The following is a 19512-nucleotide window of genomic DNA, read 5'->3' as shown; positions in this document are numbered from 1 at the left end:
AAAGCAATAAAGTCCAATAAAAGCTATCAGTAGAAAATTAATTGACATCGAACAGAATATTTTTCTCTTCAGTATTAACATCATGACCTTCATGATCATGAAACCATAGAAACTGAATAAGCATTTTCTGTCTGAGACCATCAACCCATTCTTTATGTCAGTGGTTCAAAGGAGGAAGGGAAGTGTGTACAGTTTTCCTTTTCCTGTTTTTTCTAAATATCATTTTGAGAAATAACTTTTGATTTGCTAAGTGAGGTCCGAAAATCTGACTTTTATAAAAGCAACCATAATTAACCCCTACCCGACTCCTCCCCCAGCCCCAAGGATTCTGGAAGTCACATCTGGGCTCAACAGACCCTTCTGAATAAAAGGAAAACATACCAAACATTAGTCAAGACCTGTGACCCAAAGGAATAATCAGATTGATCATTTTAAGTGGCACGGCAGGCCATAGAGAATCAGTACGTAAGTGAGGATTAAAGCAAGATCTTAGAGTTTGGTTACCCATTTTGTTAATCCCCATGTGGCATGATCTACCACTGAGTCTTGGGTCTTCTGGTATAAATTATTTCAGTAACTGAGTTATTTGGGGACTTGAGAGAAGTGATTGATTTTGAGTGTTACAAGGGAGTAGAATGTGAGTGAAGTTGAATTTATATTCAAAATTATTAAATCCCCAGAACACGGTATGACTTCGTCTACTATTATATCTGCTTTCGGGTGAAAGGTTTGCCCCTGGCATGGTGGAGAGACCGTTGAGAGCTTGTAATGGAGTACCCTTGAGGGCCTGGTATATCATGACATGACAGCGAGAGCCATCACTGGATCAAGGAGATGCTAGATTTTACCAGAAACTCCACAGGAGAATTTAAATTGAAGTACTATATACTATTAGGCTCTTTCTTCCCAGTGCAATAGTATTCCTTTGGCTTGTTGACCAACCTACATTGCTCTTTACCGAGAAGCCACAGACGATTCCAAAAGAGAGACAGCCATTTTGTTTGTCCACTGGGGTAGTCCAGAGTCAGAAAGGAGAGCTGGGCCTTAGTACTCTGTGTTCACCATCCTGAACTTGGTCAGGTCAGTGAGAATGGGGACCCAAGACCTGGGGGGTAGTCTCATCACTTCTTCTGGGGGAGTGAGCATAGCAGGGGACCCCTATTTCTTTAGTTCTCATGACTGTTTTAAAAGCCTTTGTCTTTCTACTTTATCCCACACAAGGGGTTTATTTCCCAGGTTCTGAATTCCCTTCATGTAAAAAACACTGCGTGGTAGTCTGATCAGTGGTTGTGAGACGAAAGGCAGATTTTCTCTAACTTTGGTATTTCATATGTCCTTTCTCATCCCAGTTTTCTTATAACTTCCCCAGTTCTGGTATTATTTAGTGTTTCCATAGCATGTTATTGCTGAGTTCCTTGTGATCATTTTTAGTAGTTACACAACAAGTCATGTGCAGAACATGAGCCCGTACTTAGCCAAAGAATGAAATGGAAAAACTCCGCCAAACCCAGCTTCATAATCTTCCTTTAATAAAACTCTACTGTGTCATTTGGTTTGGTCTCTCTTTTAAAACTTGAGGCTCCATCAGCCTATTTTAGGATACTCCTGTAAGGCCTACGGCATAAATGATTTGACTTATAGTTGAACCAAGGATGTAGTGAACCCCATCGTAGAGTTCAAAAAGAGAGAGAAAGGGAAAGGACTTCTTTGGCCAAAAGCGTTTCTCGAGCACAATTGTGGAGTTTAAAATTTTTGCTTATTTCCAAAAGGTCTACACCATTTGGAAATTTCTTTGTGTTTTCTAGGACAGGTCCCGTAGTCTAGAAATTCCTACTTGCCTTGCTACCTAATCACAAATGCATTCCAGAATAATCCCTGGCACATAGTAGGTGCTCAGTAACTGCTTGTTGACATGTTAACTTTTTACATTGTTTTCTCGCACAAGTCCATTGTTTCCTGATAAGCCTCATAATAAAAAAATGCCACGCACTAACCTGGTTTTCACAGGCATTTTCATAATAACTCTTTACCTCTCCAGAATCCAGCCATTTTGGCAATCTCACCAATGTGGAACCTAATTTAAGATAAAGCAGAAAACTACCGATGCTTAAGATTCGAGTTTCATATATTCAGTTTAAAGAGGCAGGGACACATGATATATGTGGGAAATCGTTTCAGTGTTTCCTAAGGTGCAGTGCTAGAGTCATATGCGGTGAGGTGGCTGCCCACAAGTCAATTATTCTCTTTGGCTTTGGTTTTCTCATCCCTCAAATGTGAGAGCTGTACTCAGTGATCTCTAGGGCCCCTTCCAACTTCTGTGAATGTCTGGCCACCTCCTCTCTCCAGGCCTGTTTGTTCCTCTGTCCAGTGAGGGGGTGGGAAAGTATCAAAGTCCTAACTCTCTGTGACTTTAAAGGCATGCTCTTGTTGCTGTCCAGGAAACCTAGCTATCCAGATTGGCTATTCCTCCAGGGCATCGTTTAGCCAAGATTTTACTGTATGTTAATACATAGTTAAAAGGACTAATTTACTGCCTAGGAAAACATTTGGCACTGGTTAAAACTGTGGAAAAGTCCTAATTGTTCGCAGGGAACCCTGACTTCGGTGTATACAACTACCGTCCTGTTGGATGTACCTCCCCCTTTTAGGCTAGAGTTCTGTTTGAGATAAGAGGGTGTGTGTGTGTACATCAGATAGGAGCCTAACAGTGTGAAGTTTTTCTTCTGGTGGTGCTAATCTCCCGTTCCTGTCCCTAAGGCTACTGTTGATAAGTGGTATCCAAAGTAACGCTCCGGAGCAGGTGAAGTGCACTGCTGGACTGCCCTGCATCCCAGCATCTGTTCCCTGCGGTGGTATCTGCTTTCAGAAGTCTCTGTTTGCAGAGCTGGTTGGTACTGATAGAGAGGAATGCACTAATCCTCTGATATTGACTCCAAAAGGGGAGGGTGGCGCAGAGAGAATGACAACACAGGAACTCTTGGGGAGCTGCCAGCTTGTGATCCTGGCCATGATCCTTTCTAAGCATTGATGGAAATGAGTGACAGGATGGGATCGGCTCTTCTATGCCCAAGACAATTGCACCCTATAGAAGTGCAATTGAAAGGCCACACAATTGAAGAAAGATGAAACCAAGTCTCATTTCTTTACAGAGGACGCCTAGGCCAATCCGTCTTCGGTGCCACCTTCATCCTTGCCTCTTCCTTTGCTCATGAACTTTCAGTAGCTCCCTGTGTCCTGCCATATGGTGTCTTGATTTCTGCCTGGTTTTCAATCCCCTTTACTGTCCAGTCACATACACAGCCCTTCCTGTACTCAGCCAACCTTATTTCCCATAATTCCTCAACCCCGTTCTAAGATTCCTCGGTCTGCTCAGTACCACGTATGCTTTTGTTCATTTCATTCTTCCTAACTGCGATGTTCTCCCTTCATTTGATCATTGAAATCCAACCCCTTCTGATTAGCGGATGCAAACTATTATATGTGGGATGGATAAACAATAGGATCCTACTGTACAGCACAGGGAACTATATTCAATGTCCTGTGATAAATCATAATGGAAAAGAATAGGAAAAATAATATAAATATGAGTCACTTTGCTGTACAGCAGAAATTAAACACAACATTGTAAACCAACTCTACTTCAATAAAAATTTTAAAAATAAATAAATAAATCCAACCCCCTCTTCAGAATTTAACTGAAGTCCCACCTCTTCATCAAGTGTTCCCTGAGCACTCTATGCTATACTGCTCCCAAGCCTTGGACGGCCTTCACAGAACCCCAGGTTCAAATTTATTCACATTCTTCCCTGTAGGATACATTAATTTTGTCTTCTGTGCAGCTATTGGCACAGAAGGGAGTACACACGAGGTACCCTTCTAAACGACTGGGGGCTTACGTGTGAAAGGGCAGTCTTGTAGTCAATGTGTCTGAAGAGAAGATGTGCTTGAGTTCCAGTCTGGCAAGGCAAACACGGTGATGGGAGAGGCCACAGCTGGCCATGGATGGCAGGCAGGTAAAGACCACCTCTACTACTGCATCTTACGGCGATCCTGGAAATTTATTCGTAAAAGGACTTTGAAATCGTTGAGCCGTTTAAAATGAGTGCGAGTAGTTGAGTCTGCGTGTGATATGCAACTTTGTTGTTTAAGGTAATTCAGTGTTCATCCCTACCTCCACCTTCTTCCCAGCATACCCCTTTTCTTTATCTAATTTTGCTCTTCAGGAAGCAAGCCAGGCCTGCTAAGTGTGACCCATCACGACTCATTCTTAAGGGAAGTTCATGGCCAAGCCTTCAAAGTCAACTTGATAGACTTGCAATTGCTATGTCTATCTTTGCCCCACCGTTGTCTTTTTCTTCTCCCAATTAGGTAAATCCCACAGCCCAGTGTACCCATGCCCTGTTGAAGATGATCTACTGCTCCCACTGCCAAGGTCTCGTGACTGTGAAACCCTGTTACAACTACTGCTCCAACATCATGAGAGGTTGTTTGGCCAACCAAGGGGATCTTGATTTCGAGTGGAACAATTTCATAGGTGAGCAGGCGATTAATGTATTTCTGTTGCTATTGATTGCTAAGCTTCTGCCACAAGGAATGTTTTATTTATTTTTTAATTTTAATTTTTTTTTTTTGGCCATGCCACACGGCTTGCGGAATCTTAGTTCCCCGACCAGGGATTGAACTCAGGCCCTGGCAATGAAAGCGCAGAGTCCTAACCACCAGACTGCCAGGGAATTCCCCAAGGAATGTTTTAATTATCAGCGATGAAATTTCTGTTCATTATGTAGTGTTTGCCAGAGTTCTGACTGTACTGAAAGTTCACACCACTCTACAGGTAAATGTTCCCTTGAACTAATGGTGGCACTTCTGAAGACATTAGACAGACGTTAGACGCAGCGAATACCAAGTTTTAATAACAAGAAAGTGATTTTTTGACATTTTCCCCCTAAAGGTCAGTTTTAGTTCTGCATCATAGGCTGGTATCCATGTAAATGCTGGAGTACAGCCATCACTGAGATGTGAAAGCGGCTTTTCAAATGTTATATCTGTTACATTGCAACCAAATCTTCTGCAAACGGCCAGATACCCATTGGGTATTTGGATCAGGTGCAATCTGATTGTGGAAATGTAAGGGTTATGTTTCTGTAGAGATTTAACAATCACAGACTGCTCTGGTGAGAATGGAAGGACTTTTGTCCTGGTAATTTTAGAGGTCAGTGTTCTCGTCTACACCTAAAACTTAGAAAACCATTACTGGGAACCCAGACACCAATGGAAGTAAAGTGGCCTGTTTCTAAGAATGTTAATTATGTGGGAAGGGACAAATTATGGATGATTGAAATATCCAGTCATCGACTCCCTCGATGCTTGCTTAATGCATATGGGAATCCCGGGATGTTAGTCGCAGTTGTTGAAGCTGCTAGTGGTGGTGGGTCTTCACCCACATACTATCAGCACCCCAAAACAAACTCAGGTTTTTCTCCCATACCCAGTCACATTTACATAATTGTAGAATTTGAGTGTCTTTGTAAGCACCTATTTTTCACTTATTTGTCCACATCATGGGAACATGTACGCAATTTGCTGAGGGTTTTTTCGGGGAGGGGAATGCGGGGATCGGAGCCGGGGAATGCTGTTTAGTCTGCATGAGAGCTGATTACCATATTAACTCTGAAAGTGCATCAATAAATTGGCTCCAACAGATTCTTGAGAACACTGACACAAGGGGGGAAAAGAAGATGTGAATACCAAACGCTTCAGCACAATTGTAGCCTAAATAGCTCAAAGCTAGAAGACCTGAAAAAATCTTCCACACACAGAAAAGCAGAATCCCATGAAAGGGAAGGCATAAGACCAGTCAACACACACACGCACAAATGGCCCATCACGCCCAGAAAGAAGCCATGGGAGAAATTGTTGCTGGAAAATATTTCCCATGGAAATAAAAGCCCGTGGCATTTCTAGATCTAAAGTTGAAAGTTTTTGCTTTCTCTCTTTTTTAATCCCACTCTCACCCCCACCCCAAATGTCAAGTTTGCAGCTCACTTTTGCTAAATTCATTTTTAAAAAACAAGATGGTTTGCCTTTTCGCTTTCCCCTGTAACATCTAATGCACTAGTTCTCTGGACAGAGCTGTAGCATTTGCTATACAGTAGCAAAAATGTCTGGTGACAACGATCTAGTTTGGGTAACATTTCTACAGGCACATCAGGAATGAGGTACACTATTCTGTTCTTCTAATGTGTCTGACAGAAACTATAACTCAGAAACTCGTCTTAAAATACAAATTCTTCTACATATTTTTTCCAAGAGTCTGCAGGTCCATATTAAAACCATACTCTGGCTTGCTTAATTAACGTCTTCAACCAGGTACTCTGAATCAAGGAGGACTTCCTTTGCTGCCACTATTCTCGCTGTGTGTTTTACAAATTACATTTGTTATCTTTGATGAAACAAAAATTCAACCCAAGTGGAAATTGGTAGGATTTCAGAATCAATTTTCTTCAGTTATTTTAAGTGATACTTTCTGGAGGGAGGAGGAATATAATTATATCTAAACTTCATTTTTAATGGGTGTTTTATTATTTATTTCTAATAAGCTGATATAAAAGGCCAGGAGTAATAGACATTGTTAATCTCCAGTGCTTTTTCGTGGATTTTCACAAGGGTTTAATTTGCTCTGTGGTTATAGAATTCAGTCCCAATTTACATACCTTTACCATAAGTTCTTTTTTTTTTTCTTTGCAAGGAATTTTCCCCCTCTTAAAATGACTGCAGTTAATGAATGGGCAAGGGCTTTTTTCCCCACTTCTTTAAATCAGATGTTGGGGTTAAGTCGGGAAACTGCCTTTTGTTCATCCAGTCGGGTCGCGAGGCTGAAGATTGGGTTTCTGATTATCGGCGGCACAGTGCAAGAGGAATCGCTTTCCCTAGTGAGAAGGGGCTGCTCTGTTGCCCGGGTGGCGGGGGGAGTGTCCTGAGCACTAAACTCCTGCAGTTGGACTAGACCCTTTGAAGAGACTAAGGATGAGTTTTCCAACTCTGCCTCCTTGCTCCCGAGCCCTCGTGTCCCTCTCTTGAACTGTACCTATTAAACTGCCGTCCAGCTTTATCAAGGTGGATCCGAATAGTCAAAACACCTTGGACTTGGCTTCGTAAGAGGTTGGTTACAGGAAACCTTCTTTTTGAAAAGTACTCCCACCGCCACCACGACCACGAAAGTCAGTTTCTGGGAAATCATAAATTACGGGTAGGTGCAACTTGCTCTCCGTCGCATACTGCCGTCGTGATAACATTCATTTGGCTCCTAGCCACCCTTATGAACGTCCCATGTCTGCTGCCACTGGGAATTTAGTATGAGGGGGTCGGGATTGCCGGCTGGGACGTCAGCCAGTTCCTGGCAAGAGGCAGGAGCCGGTCAGATACCCCGCAAAGGGAGGCCTGCAGCCTAGATCCATCAGAAGCAACAACACCGGACCAGCCATCGTGGGACTCCTCTTGGGGCTTCTCATCAGGGCCATTCGCTTCTATGGAGGCGCCCAGTGGATAGCCAGGCAGGACTTGCCCTGGGGCTGAGGGGCGGCTTTGGCTCCCGGGTTGCAGCCTCCAGGCGGACCACAGCCTCACTCGCATTCTTCAGTCGCGGGACACGCAACGCCATGGCAGCGGCGCGACAAGGGCCCGGCCCCTCTCTCTTCCCAGGGCCTTGTGCACAGCCAGCAGGCCTGGAGTTGACAAAGACACCAAACAGCCAGAAGAATTGGGGTTTATGTTCCCTTTCACAAACACACGAACACGTTCACGATCTGGCCTTTCCTTGCCACTAGGGGAATAAGTAGTGACGAGGTGCGCCGTTTCCTTCCTGTTGAAACCTCTGTGTTTGAGATGTTTATGGTCTGTCCCTTCATAATATTTTTCTCTGGAGCCAGCAACTCCTTCTCGGCTCCGAAGGCATGTGCTCTCTGGACGTGGCAGCCCTGATGCTTCGACAATGATGAACACGTTCAGGTTGTGCTCCACTTGTTTACAAAAGTCCCCTTTTGCTAGCACATCAAACGCATTTTTCCTCTCCTCGAGCACAATGGTATATTCACTCTGGCAGCCTTTCCTTAGAGGTTGGAAGTGTCGGTTTATTGGCGCTTACCACAATGCAACCTGAAACTTCATTTGTTAATAAGACTTTCAAAAATATTGCATTGCACGGACATCTATTCGTGGTTTGTGACATCGGAACTGTAGTTGAAAGAAATGAGCCCGTGCTTTAAAATGTTGGGTTGCATTTGTTCTCAGGGGAAGGTGAAAGGTCGGTGACCAGATTTGGGTTCACTGATCTGCTGATGCCAGAACTCCTTTCCATCAGCGAGCTTGGGTAGAAGTTCAGCTGTGGCCTGCTCTTTGAGAGAGACACACCATCTTCTAGAAACTCACCCTTCTTTCTGGCAGCTGTCCTTGAACTACCTGAAGGCTGTGGAGAATGTGAGCCTAACTCTCCTTTAAGGGGAAAGAACAAGTTTAAAAGTTCACTGCGTGTCATGAATGAGGCATCCTTTTTCTCATTTGGAGATTACCTTTCCAATTTCTTCTAATTTTACACAATAAGTATCAGGGAAAAATACTAAATCGCATAATCCCAAGAACCATGGATGACAAGAAAACCCATACAGTGCTTTTCATTTAAGAGATTCAATGTGTCCTAAAAAATTCTAGACTCCTCCAAAGTGAAAAAGTGATTTCCAGAGTAATTAGTGAAGACTCATATTGTGAACGCATGGATTTTGTGCCCTGTCTTGGGTTGTCTTTTCATTTGAATAAAAAGAGGTACAGGGCTTCCCTGGTGGCGCAGTGGTTGAGAGTCCGCCTGCCGATGCAGGGAACACGGGTTCGTGCCCCGGTCCGGGAGGATCCCACATGCCGCGGAGCGGCTGGGCCCGTGAGCCATGGCCGCTGAGCCTGCGCGTCCGGAGCCTGTGCTCCGCAGCGGGAGAGGCCACAACAGTGAGAGGCCTGCGTACCGCAAAAAAAAAAAAAAAAAAAAAAAAAAAAGAGGTACATGTTTTTGCTTTAAAATAACTCAAGGCCCTTGTATTTGAAATGGGAAGTTTATCTTAATAAAAAAATTGCATTTCTCAAAATGTCATTATTTGAAAGGTCATTAGAGTTCCTAGGAGCACTTTCATTTGTATTTTCTAACTGCGCACTCAAGGATCTGAAAGGGTTTCATTTAAAAAATGAAAGAAAAGAATTGGTATGCCAGGATTCGAACTGATTTATGTTTTTGACTCTTGTAAATGGAACATGAAATGAGAAGATCTGTGGAGGTCTCTGGGAGAACTGGAATGTTATTCTGCTTCCAGCCTTAGGTTTGTCAGCTGGGAGCTAGCTCAGAGCCGTACAACGACAGCCACTGACACATGGAGGGATGAATAATCAGTGTGTTAGAAGGTTCCCGATTGGGTTTCCTTGCTGTGGAATAAAGCCTTCATCTGGTCACTTCACACTCCAGAGAGCTAGTGTGGTACATACTGACTGAATGAAGTTCTGTGTCATAGAAATAGATCTAAAAGCATGAATTAATGATGATCATGCCTCCCCCTCCCCCCCAGCACCCCCCCACCCCACCCAAGGGAATCAAAGACAGTAAAGTAATCAGACTGATCACTCAAGGCCAAGCTAATGATTTCCTTTGTATGCTGTATTGTTCTGCCCCGAACCTCATGTTAGATGCTATGCTGATGGTGGCCGAGAGGTTAGAGGGTCCTTTCAACATTGAATCGGTCATGGATCCCATCGATGTGAAGATTTCAGATGCTATTATGAACATGCAGGAGAACAGCGTGCAGGTGTCTCAGAAGGTAAGGATGGCCGGGTCCTGGAAAGGAGAGGACGGGGCCCGCTCCAGCCTGCAATGTCACTTCCATCACGTGACCACACTTATGCCAATACAGGTTTTCCAGGGATGTGGACCCCCTAAGCCTCTCCCAGCTGGTCGGATTTCCCGTTCCATCTCTGAAAGTGCCTTCAGTGCCCGCTTCAGACCCTTTCACCCCGAGGAGCGCCCCACCACAGCAGCTGGCACTAGTTTGGACCGACTGGTGAGCACTTTGGCAGGAATGGCCGTGTTTAATGACAAAGAACTGAAAACATTTGCTCCAAATGCATCTTTATTTGGGACGCTTCCAACTGTTGGGTCTTTTCAAGTGAAAGTTTTCCAGCAACTTTGCACAGGGATGGCAGTGAATCTGCCTCTTTGATTCCCTAGCTCAGAAATTCCATCCGTAGGCTAACAAATGGGGTGTGCTGAGGCATATCTGAACACCTGCCTTTTGTTTCACAGTGTGGGTAACACATAGGTTGGATCCTGAGTTATAAAAGCCCGCGAGAAGAGACTGTGTCGTATCAGTGTATCTCCGGGGTATGAGACCCGGTGGGCCTCAGATGGCGGTTCTAATGGAGAGCGAGAATGGACGGTGGATCTAGGCACTAGGCAACATTGTTTTCACAGAGCTTCTATTTCACCTGTTAATTCTTTGGGTGATTTTATACATTTTACATATCAGTGTGATCTGCATTTTTCTCTTCTGACTACGGAGAGACTCTGGAGATACTTTACAGTGATGAAAAGGGCACATATGTAGGTGGTTTTGGGGTTTTACAGAGGTCTCTTTTTCTCTCTTTCTTAATGAGGTTACTGATGTCAAGGAGAAACTGAAGCAGGCCAAGAAGTTCTGGTCCTCTCTTCCTAGTAACGTCTGCAACGATGAGAGGATGGCTGCAGGAAACGGCAATGAGGATGACTGCTGGAATGGAAAAGGCAAAAGCAGGTTAGCCTCCATCGAACGGGTGTGCAATCTCTCCCTTCCTAGATGCCCGGAGACCTTTCAGAGAAGGTTTGCTCAGTTGTTTAGTCGAGGCAGCAGGAAGCATTTCACAAGTAGGTGGCAACAACATGGAAGGCTTCTAGACATTCTTAGGAATTGGTTCTGCTGTAGAAGTGTCAGGAAGGCCCCTAGCTACTTGCAAAGAGTTCTGGGTCAAAGGTTTGTGACAGTGGTTATAAGCTGGTGTTACAGCTGCAATGAGGGATTGAGCGGTTTTAATAGTGTCATTATTTTTAATGTTTTATACCTGTGGTCCTGTGCTCGATGGCCTGGCCTCATAAAGTACCAGTTCTCCAAAGGTCTCATTCTCTTACTTGACGATGCTCTGTGTCCCTCCCCTACATACTCAGGAAGTTAGACAAGTACCCACTTCACTCTGACCCACCAACCTCCCCGAAATGGGTAGTTTTCAGAAAGGTCACAGTCAGATTGGAGAAACATAATGTATGCCCAGGAAAAGGAGAGATTCAAGTTATTCGAAAGGCAAGCACTTGCATTTCATTGTACTCCGTGGAAAATGCTAGAACCTAGGTAGGAATCTTTGACTGTCTTCTGTAACTTTTTGTTTTACTGATCATGTGAATGGGGTCATTCCTCATTGCAGGTACCTGTTTGCAGTGACAGGAAACGGATTAGCCAACCAGGGCAATAATCCGGAGGTCCAGGTTGACACCAGCAAACCGGACATACTGATCCTTCGTCAAATCATGGCTCTTCGAGTTATGACCAGTAAAATGAAGAATGCTTATAATGGGAACGATGTGGACTTCTTTGATATCAGTAAGCATTTGTGCTTCTAAAGGACAAATTGTTATATACCTTGTGATGAGAAGCAGCAGAGTGAAATCTCTATTCCATTGTTTTTTTTTTTTTTTTTTCAAAAATAGGTGATGAGAGCAGTGGAGAAGGAAGTGGAAGCGGATGTGAGTATCAGCAGTGCCCTTCGGAGTTTGAGTATAACGCAACTGACCACTCTGGGAAGAGCGTCAGCGATAAAGCCAGCAGCGCTGGGGTCCCCGCTGGGGCCCGGCCCTACCTCCTCACTGTCTTCTGCATCTTGTCCCTGGTTATGCAGGGAGAATGGAGATAATTCTCAACCTTAGAGAAGAAGTGTTCATCATCAAAAAGGCACCGGTTATCACTTTTATACCATCCTAGTGACTTTGCTTTTTAAATGAATGGACAACAATGTACAGTTTTTACTATGTGGCCACTGGTTTAAAAGATGCTGACTTTGTTTTTTCATTCAGTTTTGCGGGAAAAGGGGACTTGTACGTAAGGTCGGTCCTGCTTCCTCAGAATCATGTTAAATGTGGCTAACAGTGTAGGTACAGAACTGTAGTTAGTTGTGCATTTGTGATTTTTATCACTCTGTTTGTTTGTTTTTTTTTGTTTTTGTTCTGTTTGTTTGTGGGTTTTTTTTTTTCTTCTTCAATACGGTCTCACCTTGTTTCTTACAAGAAAACCAGGGTCCTTTCTTGGCATGTAACATGTACGTATCTCTGAAATATTAAATAGCTGTACAGAAGCAGGTTTTATTTATCATGTTACCTTATTAAAAGAAAAAGCCCAACAAGCAGTAAAATTGCCATTTATCCCTGTTGTTTTTAGTTGCCTTATCTGGAGAGAAGAGGAGGTCATTTTAAAAATGTTTATTAAGTTAGGACAGAATGTGAAGGCGCAAGGGGGCTTCTGAGTCACTTGTCAGGTTGTATTCAAACATCAATACAAGAAGAAGGTTATACTTCATTTATAGCTGGTGACTGGAAGAGACTGCAGACTACCCATTTTGGTTGAGTTGGATTGTATAAACTAAGATCACAGGTCCATTTCTTGAAGCCGCTTATACTTAAAGTGTAGTCCATCTAGAAGATTCCTGTTGCATTCTCCCTCGAAAGATATAAGGCATGCAGGATATCGTAGTTATCACCTGTTTACACTTAGTTTGGGGGTGGGTTTGGTTTGGTTCTTTTAATCCAGGCAAGTGAGCACGCCCACCGTTTGCTGGTCTTCGTGTCCACACTTGACCCTCCTTGAATTGATATCCCAACAATCTCATTTGGTCCTTCTTGTTGCAGATTTCAACCCCGGTCATACAGAGGGAGCTGTCTGGGGGCTAGCCAGAACTGGGGTACAGCCTGGGCTCAGGGAGTAACTATGAACACTCAAGCAAAGTTTTCGTCCGAGCAGGTGTATTTGTGTTTGTTTTTGGATCCCAGGGTTTTTTTTTTTTTTATAAAAGAGATTTAAGGTGTCTTATTTGAGTCTTTTTCTCTCCCAGCCCTGTCTGATCGGAAAGGCAAGGGTCTTGCCATGCATGGTTCACAGCTGTGTGCTACCCTATCAGCCAAGCAGCCCACTTGGGGAGATCTGAGTGTCCAGATTGTTTTTCATGTGTTGTCAGGATTTGGCGGGGGGCGGGGAAAGGAGTCGGAGTAGGTAGAGCTGAGAAGACCACATCTTAGTGATGACCTTTAGCCACTTGGGTGAACGGGCAAAGGCCATTATCTCTTGTCCCAGGCCAAAGAGTAAGTAAGCACTGCCTTGGCCCCTTTGGAGCCCTTTCTTTCCTTGAGTCCTTACCAAATGACAGCCCATAAAACTATGAGAATGTAACAAAACCACGTTAAAAAGAGTTCCCAGAAGTCTTCAGAAAGAATCACGCTCTGCAAGTCTCTTCCTGCTTTAGACAGCCATTAAGATCCCAACCAATTCCACGGAAGCTGAAACCCACAGAGAGGTTGTTTGTGTTATTGTTTAATCTTCAGTTGTAAGAGTAATTCTCTATTTTTATATTGAAACATAATTACTTGATAGCTCAGGGTCTACATTTCCTTCAACTTTTTACACCAAATTCTGTAGAATGGACAAAATGGAATATTGGGGGCTGTTGTCAACAGAGGCTTAATTTTATTAGAAGTAGCCAGTTATTTATTAAAGCATGATGTTAATAAAATAGGCATATTCTGGCTGGTGTGTATAAGTGTTTTGTTCTTTTATTTTTTAAACAAATCGCAGAAGACATAAAATTGAAAAGGCGCTCCATTTATGTATGAGGAAAAATTGATTGTAAATAGCTAAGCTGCCTTGTGAGAACTTGGAAAATGTGCTGATACTTAGTAACTACCTCAGTTGTGAGGAATTTCCTTTTTAGCTTAGACTGCTATTATTTTTACTTGGTAGAAATGAATCTGGTCTCCAAAATGTGGCTCAAAGAGTTATCCCCATAGACTTTGTTAGATTGTTTTTTAATTTAAAACCTTGAACTCTGCCCAGCTGTTTTCTTTCAGTCAAGTTCTCGAAACCAATAACATTTTCCGAATTAAATATTCTTGAAGGTTCTTCTGGAGTCTAACTGATTTGTTTTCTTTCTTTGCATTGTTTTCCCTGTTACTCTGTTATTATTTAAATTGTCTCTTGCTTTTGAACTTGAATATGAAATAAACAAATCCTAGACTTTTCCACTCAGGTCTGACTGGATAACTCTTGGCTTCTAACCAGCTGGCAGGCTCACACCCCCACACCCTCCCCAAAACAGGAATAAAGGCAAGTTGAATATTTTAAAACCTAAGAGTTTAGCATATGAGGTAGAAGAAAAGCTTTGTGAGGAGACCTTACTTTTCCAAAGCCTCAGTTAATAGCACGTGAAGGGTTCGTGCTTTACAAAGTCGTTTCTCATCTGTACCTTAAGAAACAACGTTTTACGACACTTAGATTTGTACTTTATTTTAAAAAGTCAGTAATTAGCACCTATGATTTTGATAAAAGCATACAAACAATTGACTTAAATCTTTGAACTTTAGTTCCTGAGTTGTTAGAAACCTAACAGTTTGCAGGTAATTTTTTACGAAAATTAACAGTTAAATTTTTGAAGTAAAATGTATCATATGTGATGACAGAACCAGAATAAAAATAGGTATAGATGGTGCTACACAAAATTCTGCTTGCCCTTTTGTGTTGGCAGACTATGTCCATTTGCATAGCTAAAAGGTAGTATGTTAGTAACTACTACAGGAAGCCTCTGTGTGTGTGTGCGTGCGCGTGCGTGCGTGCGAGCATGTGTATGTGCGCGTGTGTATGTATGTGTGTGCACTCTCAAGCAAATACCAGACTACCAAATACAACTTTCTTTTTTGAAATAAAAAAGCACTGAGAAGTTTCTTCCAACTTAAAGCTTAGTGGGAAAAATATAATTCGGCATTCCGTGATACATTATACTTTAAAAGTTCAGTTTCCACTTTTAAACTCCTAATTATTTTCTTGTAAAAATCCTTTTTATATGTGTGAAAAATACCTGAAAGATAACCTGGTAATATAGGAGTCTTGAGTCCATCAGTAAAGCAAATGCCATATAATATTTGTTTGTCTAATTTAGTTTTTACGTAGGTAATATATAGACAGGGTTTAAAAACCAAAACATGTACTATAAAGGTGCAAAGTGCAAGTTTCTGTCCTGTTCCTGCATCCATCTGCCCAGTTACCTCCCACACGTTAGATAAACTTATTAGTTCTTTAGTATATCTTCTCTCAAAGTTCCTTTATATAAATAGAAGCAAATATGAATAGATTTTTCTTTTTTGCCTCTTTACATGAAAGGTAGCATATTATACCCAATCATCTCATATTTTTTAGGTTAACTTTAAAAAGTATTGAGAGGAGGAAGGGGGGGGTCCCTAAAGATAATGGATTCCTGTTCTAAAGGCATGGCTTCTCCATGCTACCACAGTTTGGATTTTTACTGCATTTTGGCCCAGATTAATCTAGGTAATTTTTCAAGAAACAAACATGGACTTGACGAGGAGCGTTTGGGCGTTGTAGTGCTGTCATCCTGGAGTGCACAATTAGGATGCTGCCTGTGGTTCATTAAGCTTCATTTGGGGCACTTTATTTCCATAGCATCACCAGTGAAGAAGACATTGGCAAAAGCGATTGGGAAGATCCTCTTAGAACACAGCACATTAATACCACTCTTAATGCTTGGAAATGGTTCAGAAATGAAATGTGCTCTGGAATCGACTCATATTTAATAGAATGAAGTACTCTTAATGTTTCCTCACGCCCAAATGCCTGGAAGCACCATCAGCTGCCACACAGGATGGAGGTGAGAGTGTTAGGAAAATGTGTAACTAGATCATCTGGGTTACTGCGTGATTTGTCTGTCCAGCGGTAGAGGAATCATTAGGATATGCAAATGTCCACATTCAGTTTTCATGTAAGATTAAAGTTTTCCTCATCAATGTTTGAAGTGATTTCTAAATTCAGAATTAATCAGTAAAAACTACAGAAATCCATTTCTCAGCATGAGTGTCCATGTGCGGAATTAAATGCCCATTTTACTCTACTTTTGACATTTAAATGTTAGGAATTCTGAAAAAATAATACAGGATCATTGTAAAGAATAAGGTTTTCATGTGTCAATCCTGTCAGGTTAAAGCTGATGAAAGGTGACAGGTGTGGTTAAAGAATTGAAAAGACAGCACATGTGTGTTGACCCAACATGCTTTTGTAAAGGTCTTATGGACTTTGATCAAAGTTCTCTGCACTTGTATTTCTTAGCAGACAGAGTTGGAAGTCCTGTGTGTTTGTGTGTGTATACACACAATCATATCTACACACAGAGGTGTATTTGTGTATTTTCAAACACTTAATCCCAGTTAGACTCTACCCAGTTAGACTATCCCAGTCACTTATGGGCTGCCCTGCTGGTAGTGGTGTGTGTTTGGGAAATGCACGCTATTTTAATAATAGCCTAAGGGAAACATAATTTGGAAGGTAAGTCTCCTGCCAAGAAAAAAATATATACACACATGCACATATAAAATGCATTCCAGATAGAACTTCTTAGATTTACCACTGCCTGGGATTTGCTTTTCTGCATCACCATCGACAGCCTCAAGCTGCCTGTAACCCACTGTTCTTGGTGGCTCACGGCATGGGCAGTTGGTGCCAGGTTGGCCAGAAAGAAATAATCACGGTCAGTGGGTGATTTTTTGAACATGCAGTAGGATCTCAATCCTCTTTCACTACATTTGCCTTTCAAGGTCTTTAGTGCCCCTGCTCTCTTGTCTCTCAGGTGTAAGGAAAAATTGTTGTTATTCTGTTGGAGTTCTGAGTACTTTGGAACGAGCCCTGGCAGCAGCAAGGAACAGTTATTTGGGCACGTTTACTGTAAAAGGGAAAGTAGTTCCTTGCCGTTAATTCACCTGTAACCTCTCGACTGAGCAGCGAGGTGGGATGAACCTGTGTGCCTGGCACAAAAGCTGGGCCACGGCAGTGATCTCACACGATCCGGCAGAGTAGAAATCCCTCCATTTTGCAGATGTGTCAAATGACTGGAAGAAGCTGGGTAACTTGTCCAAGGGGCGACAGGTAAGAAACGCAAGAACCAGGTCTGGAACCGAGGTTGGTCTGCCACAAAAGCCTGTTTATCTCAAGTGGTATTTTTCCTCTGATTACCCTTTTCCTCTTATTCCACCTCCCTGAATCATCAGGAAGGGGGACGGGGCTTGTCAGGCTTGCTGCACGTAGAGCTGTCCTGGTCCTGTGGAAGGGCCAGGGTAAGGGTCATGGCAGACGCTGGTTGACTTGGCTGACCCGAGTTCAGGGCAAGGAGTCCAGGACCACCTGGAGACAAATCTTGATGATGCCGAGGTTTTCTAACCGCAGTGGCAGTGGCTCTTTGCTCAGCCCGATTTCAAAACAGAAAGAGCTCGGATGATAGTGCAAGGGACCATGAGGTCTCTACTTGCTGGTTCTTGAAGAACTGGGATTAAGTCAAGTGAACCTGTCGGTCCTCTGCAGGACAGCCTCACGTGACCCTGTGTGAATGGGCTCTGGGGGTGCCCGGACAGCTGCCTTGATCTGTTGAGAAGAATACCGTGGTTTACGTTGGGAACATTCACACCTGCTTAATCAGCCGGAGCTTTGTGAGGACAGATGGGATAAATGGGGCCCAGTGAATAGTATCTGGGCTTCTTAAAGAGCCCTTGACAAGATTCCACCTTGAAAGTTACACCTGGGTCAGAGATTGGACACAAAGATCCGAGATAACAGGGGCTGCTCTAGCCTGGGGAGTGTAACAATAGGTTCCTCCTGCTGCGCTGGTCTCAGTTCATCTTAGAAAGGACAACATCTGAAGACAAAATGTGTGCTTTAGGGTCAAGAGAGTTTGACTTGCCATTTCCTGCCTCGGACAAGGGGGCGGAGGGGAGAGAACCCTGGAGCTTTTGTTGGTTGTTTCCTGAACATATGTCCTAGCATGCCCATCAGACAGTATGTGCTAGAAAAATTTGCAAGGTCCTTGACTAGAGGTATTCAGACCTCGTTACAAGGTCCAGAGAGACGTAATTTAAGATCGGCAGGGACTGAGGACTCTGCCTCCAAATGAAAGGCAAGTGATGGCCTCACTAGTCTGAGGAGAGACGCTGAGAGGCAATGTGAATCACACCTCTAGAATCGAGAGTTGTGGGAAGGGTGAATTTCTAGAACTAAAGTTTAGCCAACTGCCTTCTTAGAATGTGTAAATGGTCCATTTTGAACAAAGAGGGTTTCTTCCCTTACTCAATGAGTAGTGAGTCATGTAACTGGATAAACCAAAGATGCTGTACGCTGATGATGAAAGAAATCCCTGGATCCAAGAGGTGGATCAGAGTGGTATGGGGGAGGGAGGCAGCGTCCGAGGTGGCTATGAGAGACTGGTGTTCTGCAATATGCCCCTTGGGCCACTGGCCTCCACACAAGTCAGGCCTGGCTGGATCCTTTTGTGCCTCACATTGTGTGATTTGTCTGCTAAGTTCCCTTTTGGAGAAATGTACAAGCAAACAAATTTGCACGTCCTTGTCATATTGAAACAGACTCCAAAGATGAACTACCTAGAGAGGCCAGCTATTGGTGAGCAGAGGTCTCTAATGGCTCTGGATATGTGGGCCTCCAACATCACATGGGATTTGGGGCAGTAATCTGATCTATGACACGTCTGGCCTTGGTTTCTGCACGGGAGGACGAGGGAGGATGGGAGGACGAGGGAGGATGGGAGGACGAGGGAGGATGGGAGGACGAGGGAGGATGGGAGGACGAGGGAGGATGGAAGTCAGATGGGGTCCTTATCGTCAGGAAGCCACTGGGGAGAAACGGGGATGTGGGACTAACTGGTCTGGGGATGGTAGTGTGATAGGTATGCGTAGTGAGGCGGCAGAAAGGAAATGTGTGTAAAACGCAGAGGCGATGCGTTTGCTAGTATGGGACTAGGGAAGCAGTGGGGTGGGGTGGGGTCAATACAAAGCTCTCAAAAGCCAGGCAAGGCAATTGAAAATTCAAGGGGGGCACAAGCTAACGCAAATAATTGAATAGGATTTGACCTGATGCCCAGGGTGTATAAAGAAGATGAACTAAGTATGGGGTCGTCCTTGGGCTTGACAACGTGCTCAACACTACCCTACAGCCTAAAGCGCTCAGCTCCCTTCATAACCCCGTACACTCTAGCCTCTCCCAGGCGGTCTTGACTTGGAACTTACTGGTGAAGACAACCCAGTTCCACCCAAGGAGTACTTTTTGGACGTCCAGACTCAGAATGCAGTCAGACACATTAAAAGCGCTCCTCCCGGCCTCCCAGCCCATCACACCCTTGCATGCCAGC

General features: G+C 43.5%; 1 protein-coding gene across 1 annotated transcript in view; it reads left to right on the top strand.

Annotated features, from left to right (window-relative positions):
* Positions 1–12458, top strand: part of GPC4 (glypican 4) — a 106883-nt gene extending 94425 nt beyond the window's left edge. Inside the window, exons 4-9 of the mRNA XM_065900846.1 lie at positions 4369–4534; positions 9721–9851; positions 9945–10091; positions 10684–10820; positions 11482–11657; positions 11765–12458. Coding sequence (XP_065756918.1) covers positions 4369–4534; positions 9721–9851; positions 9945–10091; positions 10684–10820; positions 11482–11657; positions 11765–11967 — 960 coding nt within the window. The 3' untranslated portion in view covers positions 11968–12458. The remainder of the gene's footprint in view (positions 1–4368; positions 4535–9720; positions 9852–9944; positions 10092–10683; positions 10821–11481; positions 11658–11764) is intronic.
* The last annotated feature ends 7054 nt before the right edge of the window (positions 12459–19512 follow it).

Source organism: Phocoena phocoena, chromosome X (genome assembly GCF_963924675.1).
Source record: "Phocoena phocoena chromosome X, mPhoPho1.1, whole genome shotgun sequence".
In the NCBI taxonomy this organism is placed as follows: Eukaryota; Metazoa; Chordata; class Mammalia; order Artiodactyla; family Phocoenidae; genus Phocoena; species Phocoena phocoena.
The sequence above is the reverse complement of the archived record's forward strand: the minus strand, read 5'-3'. Positions and strand labels throughout refer to the sequence as shown.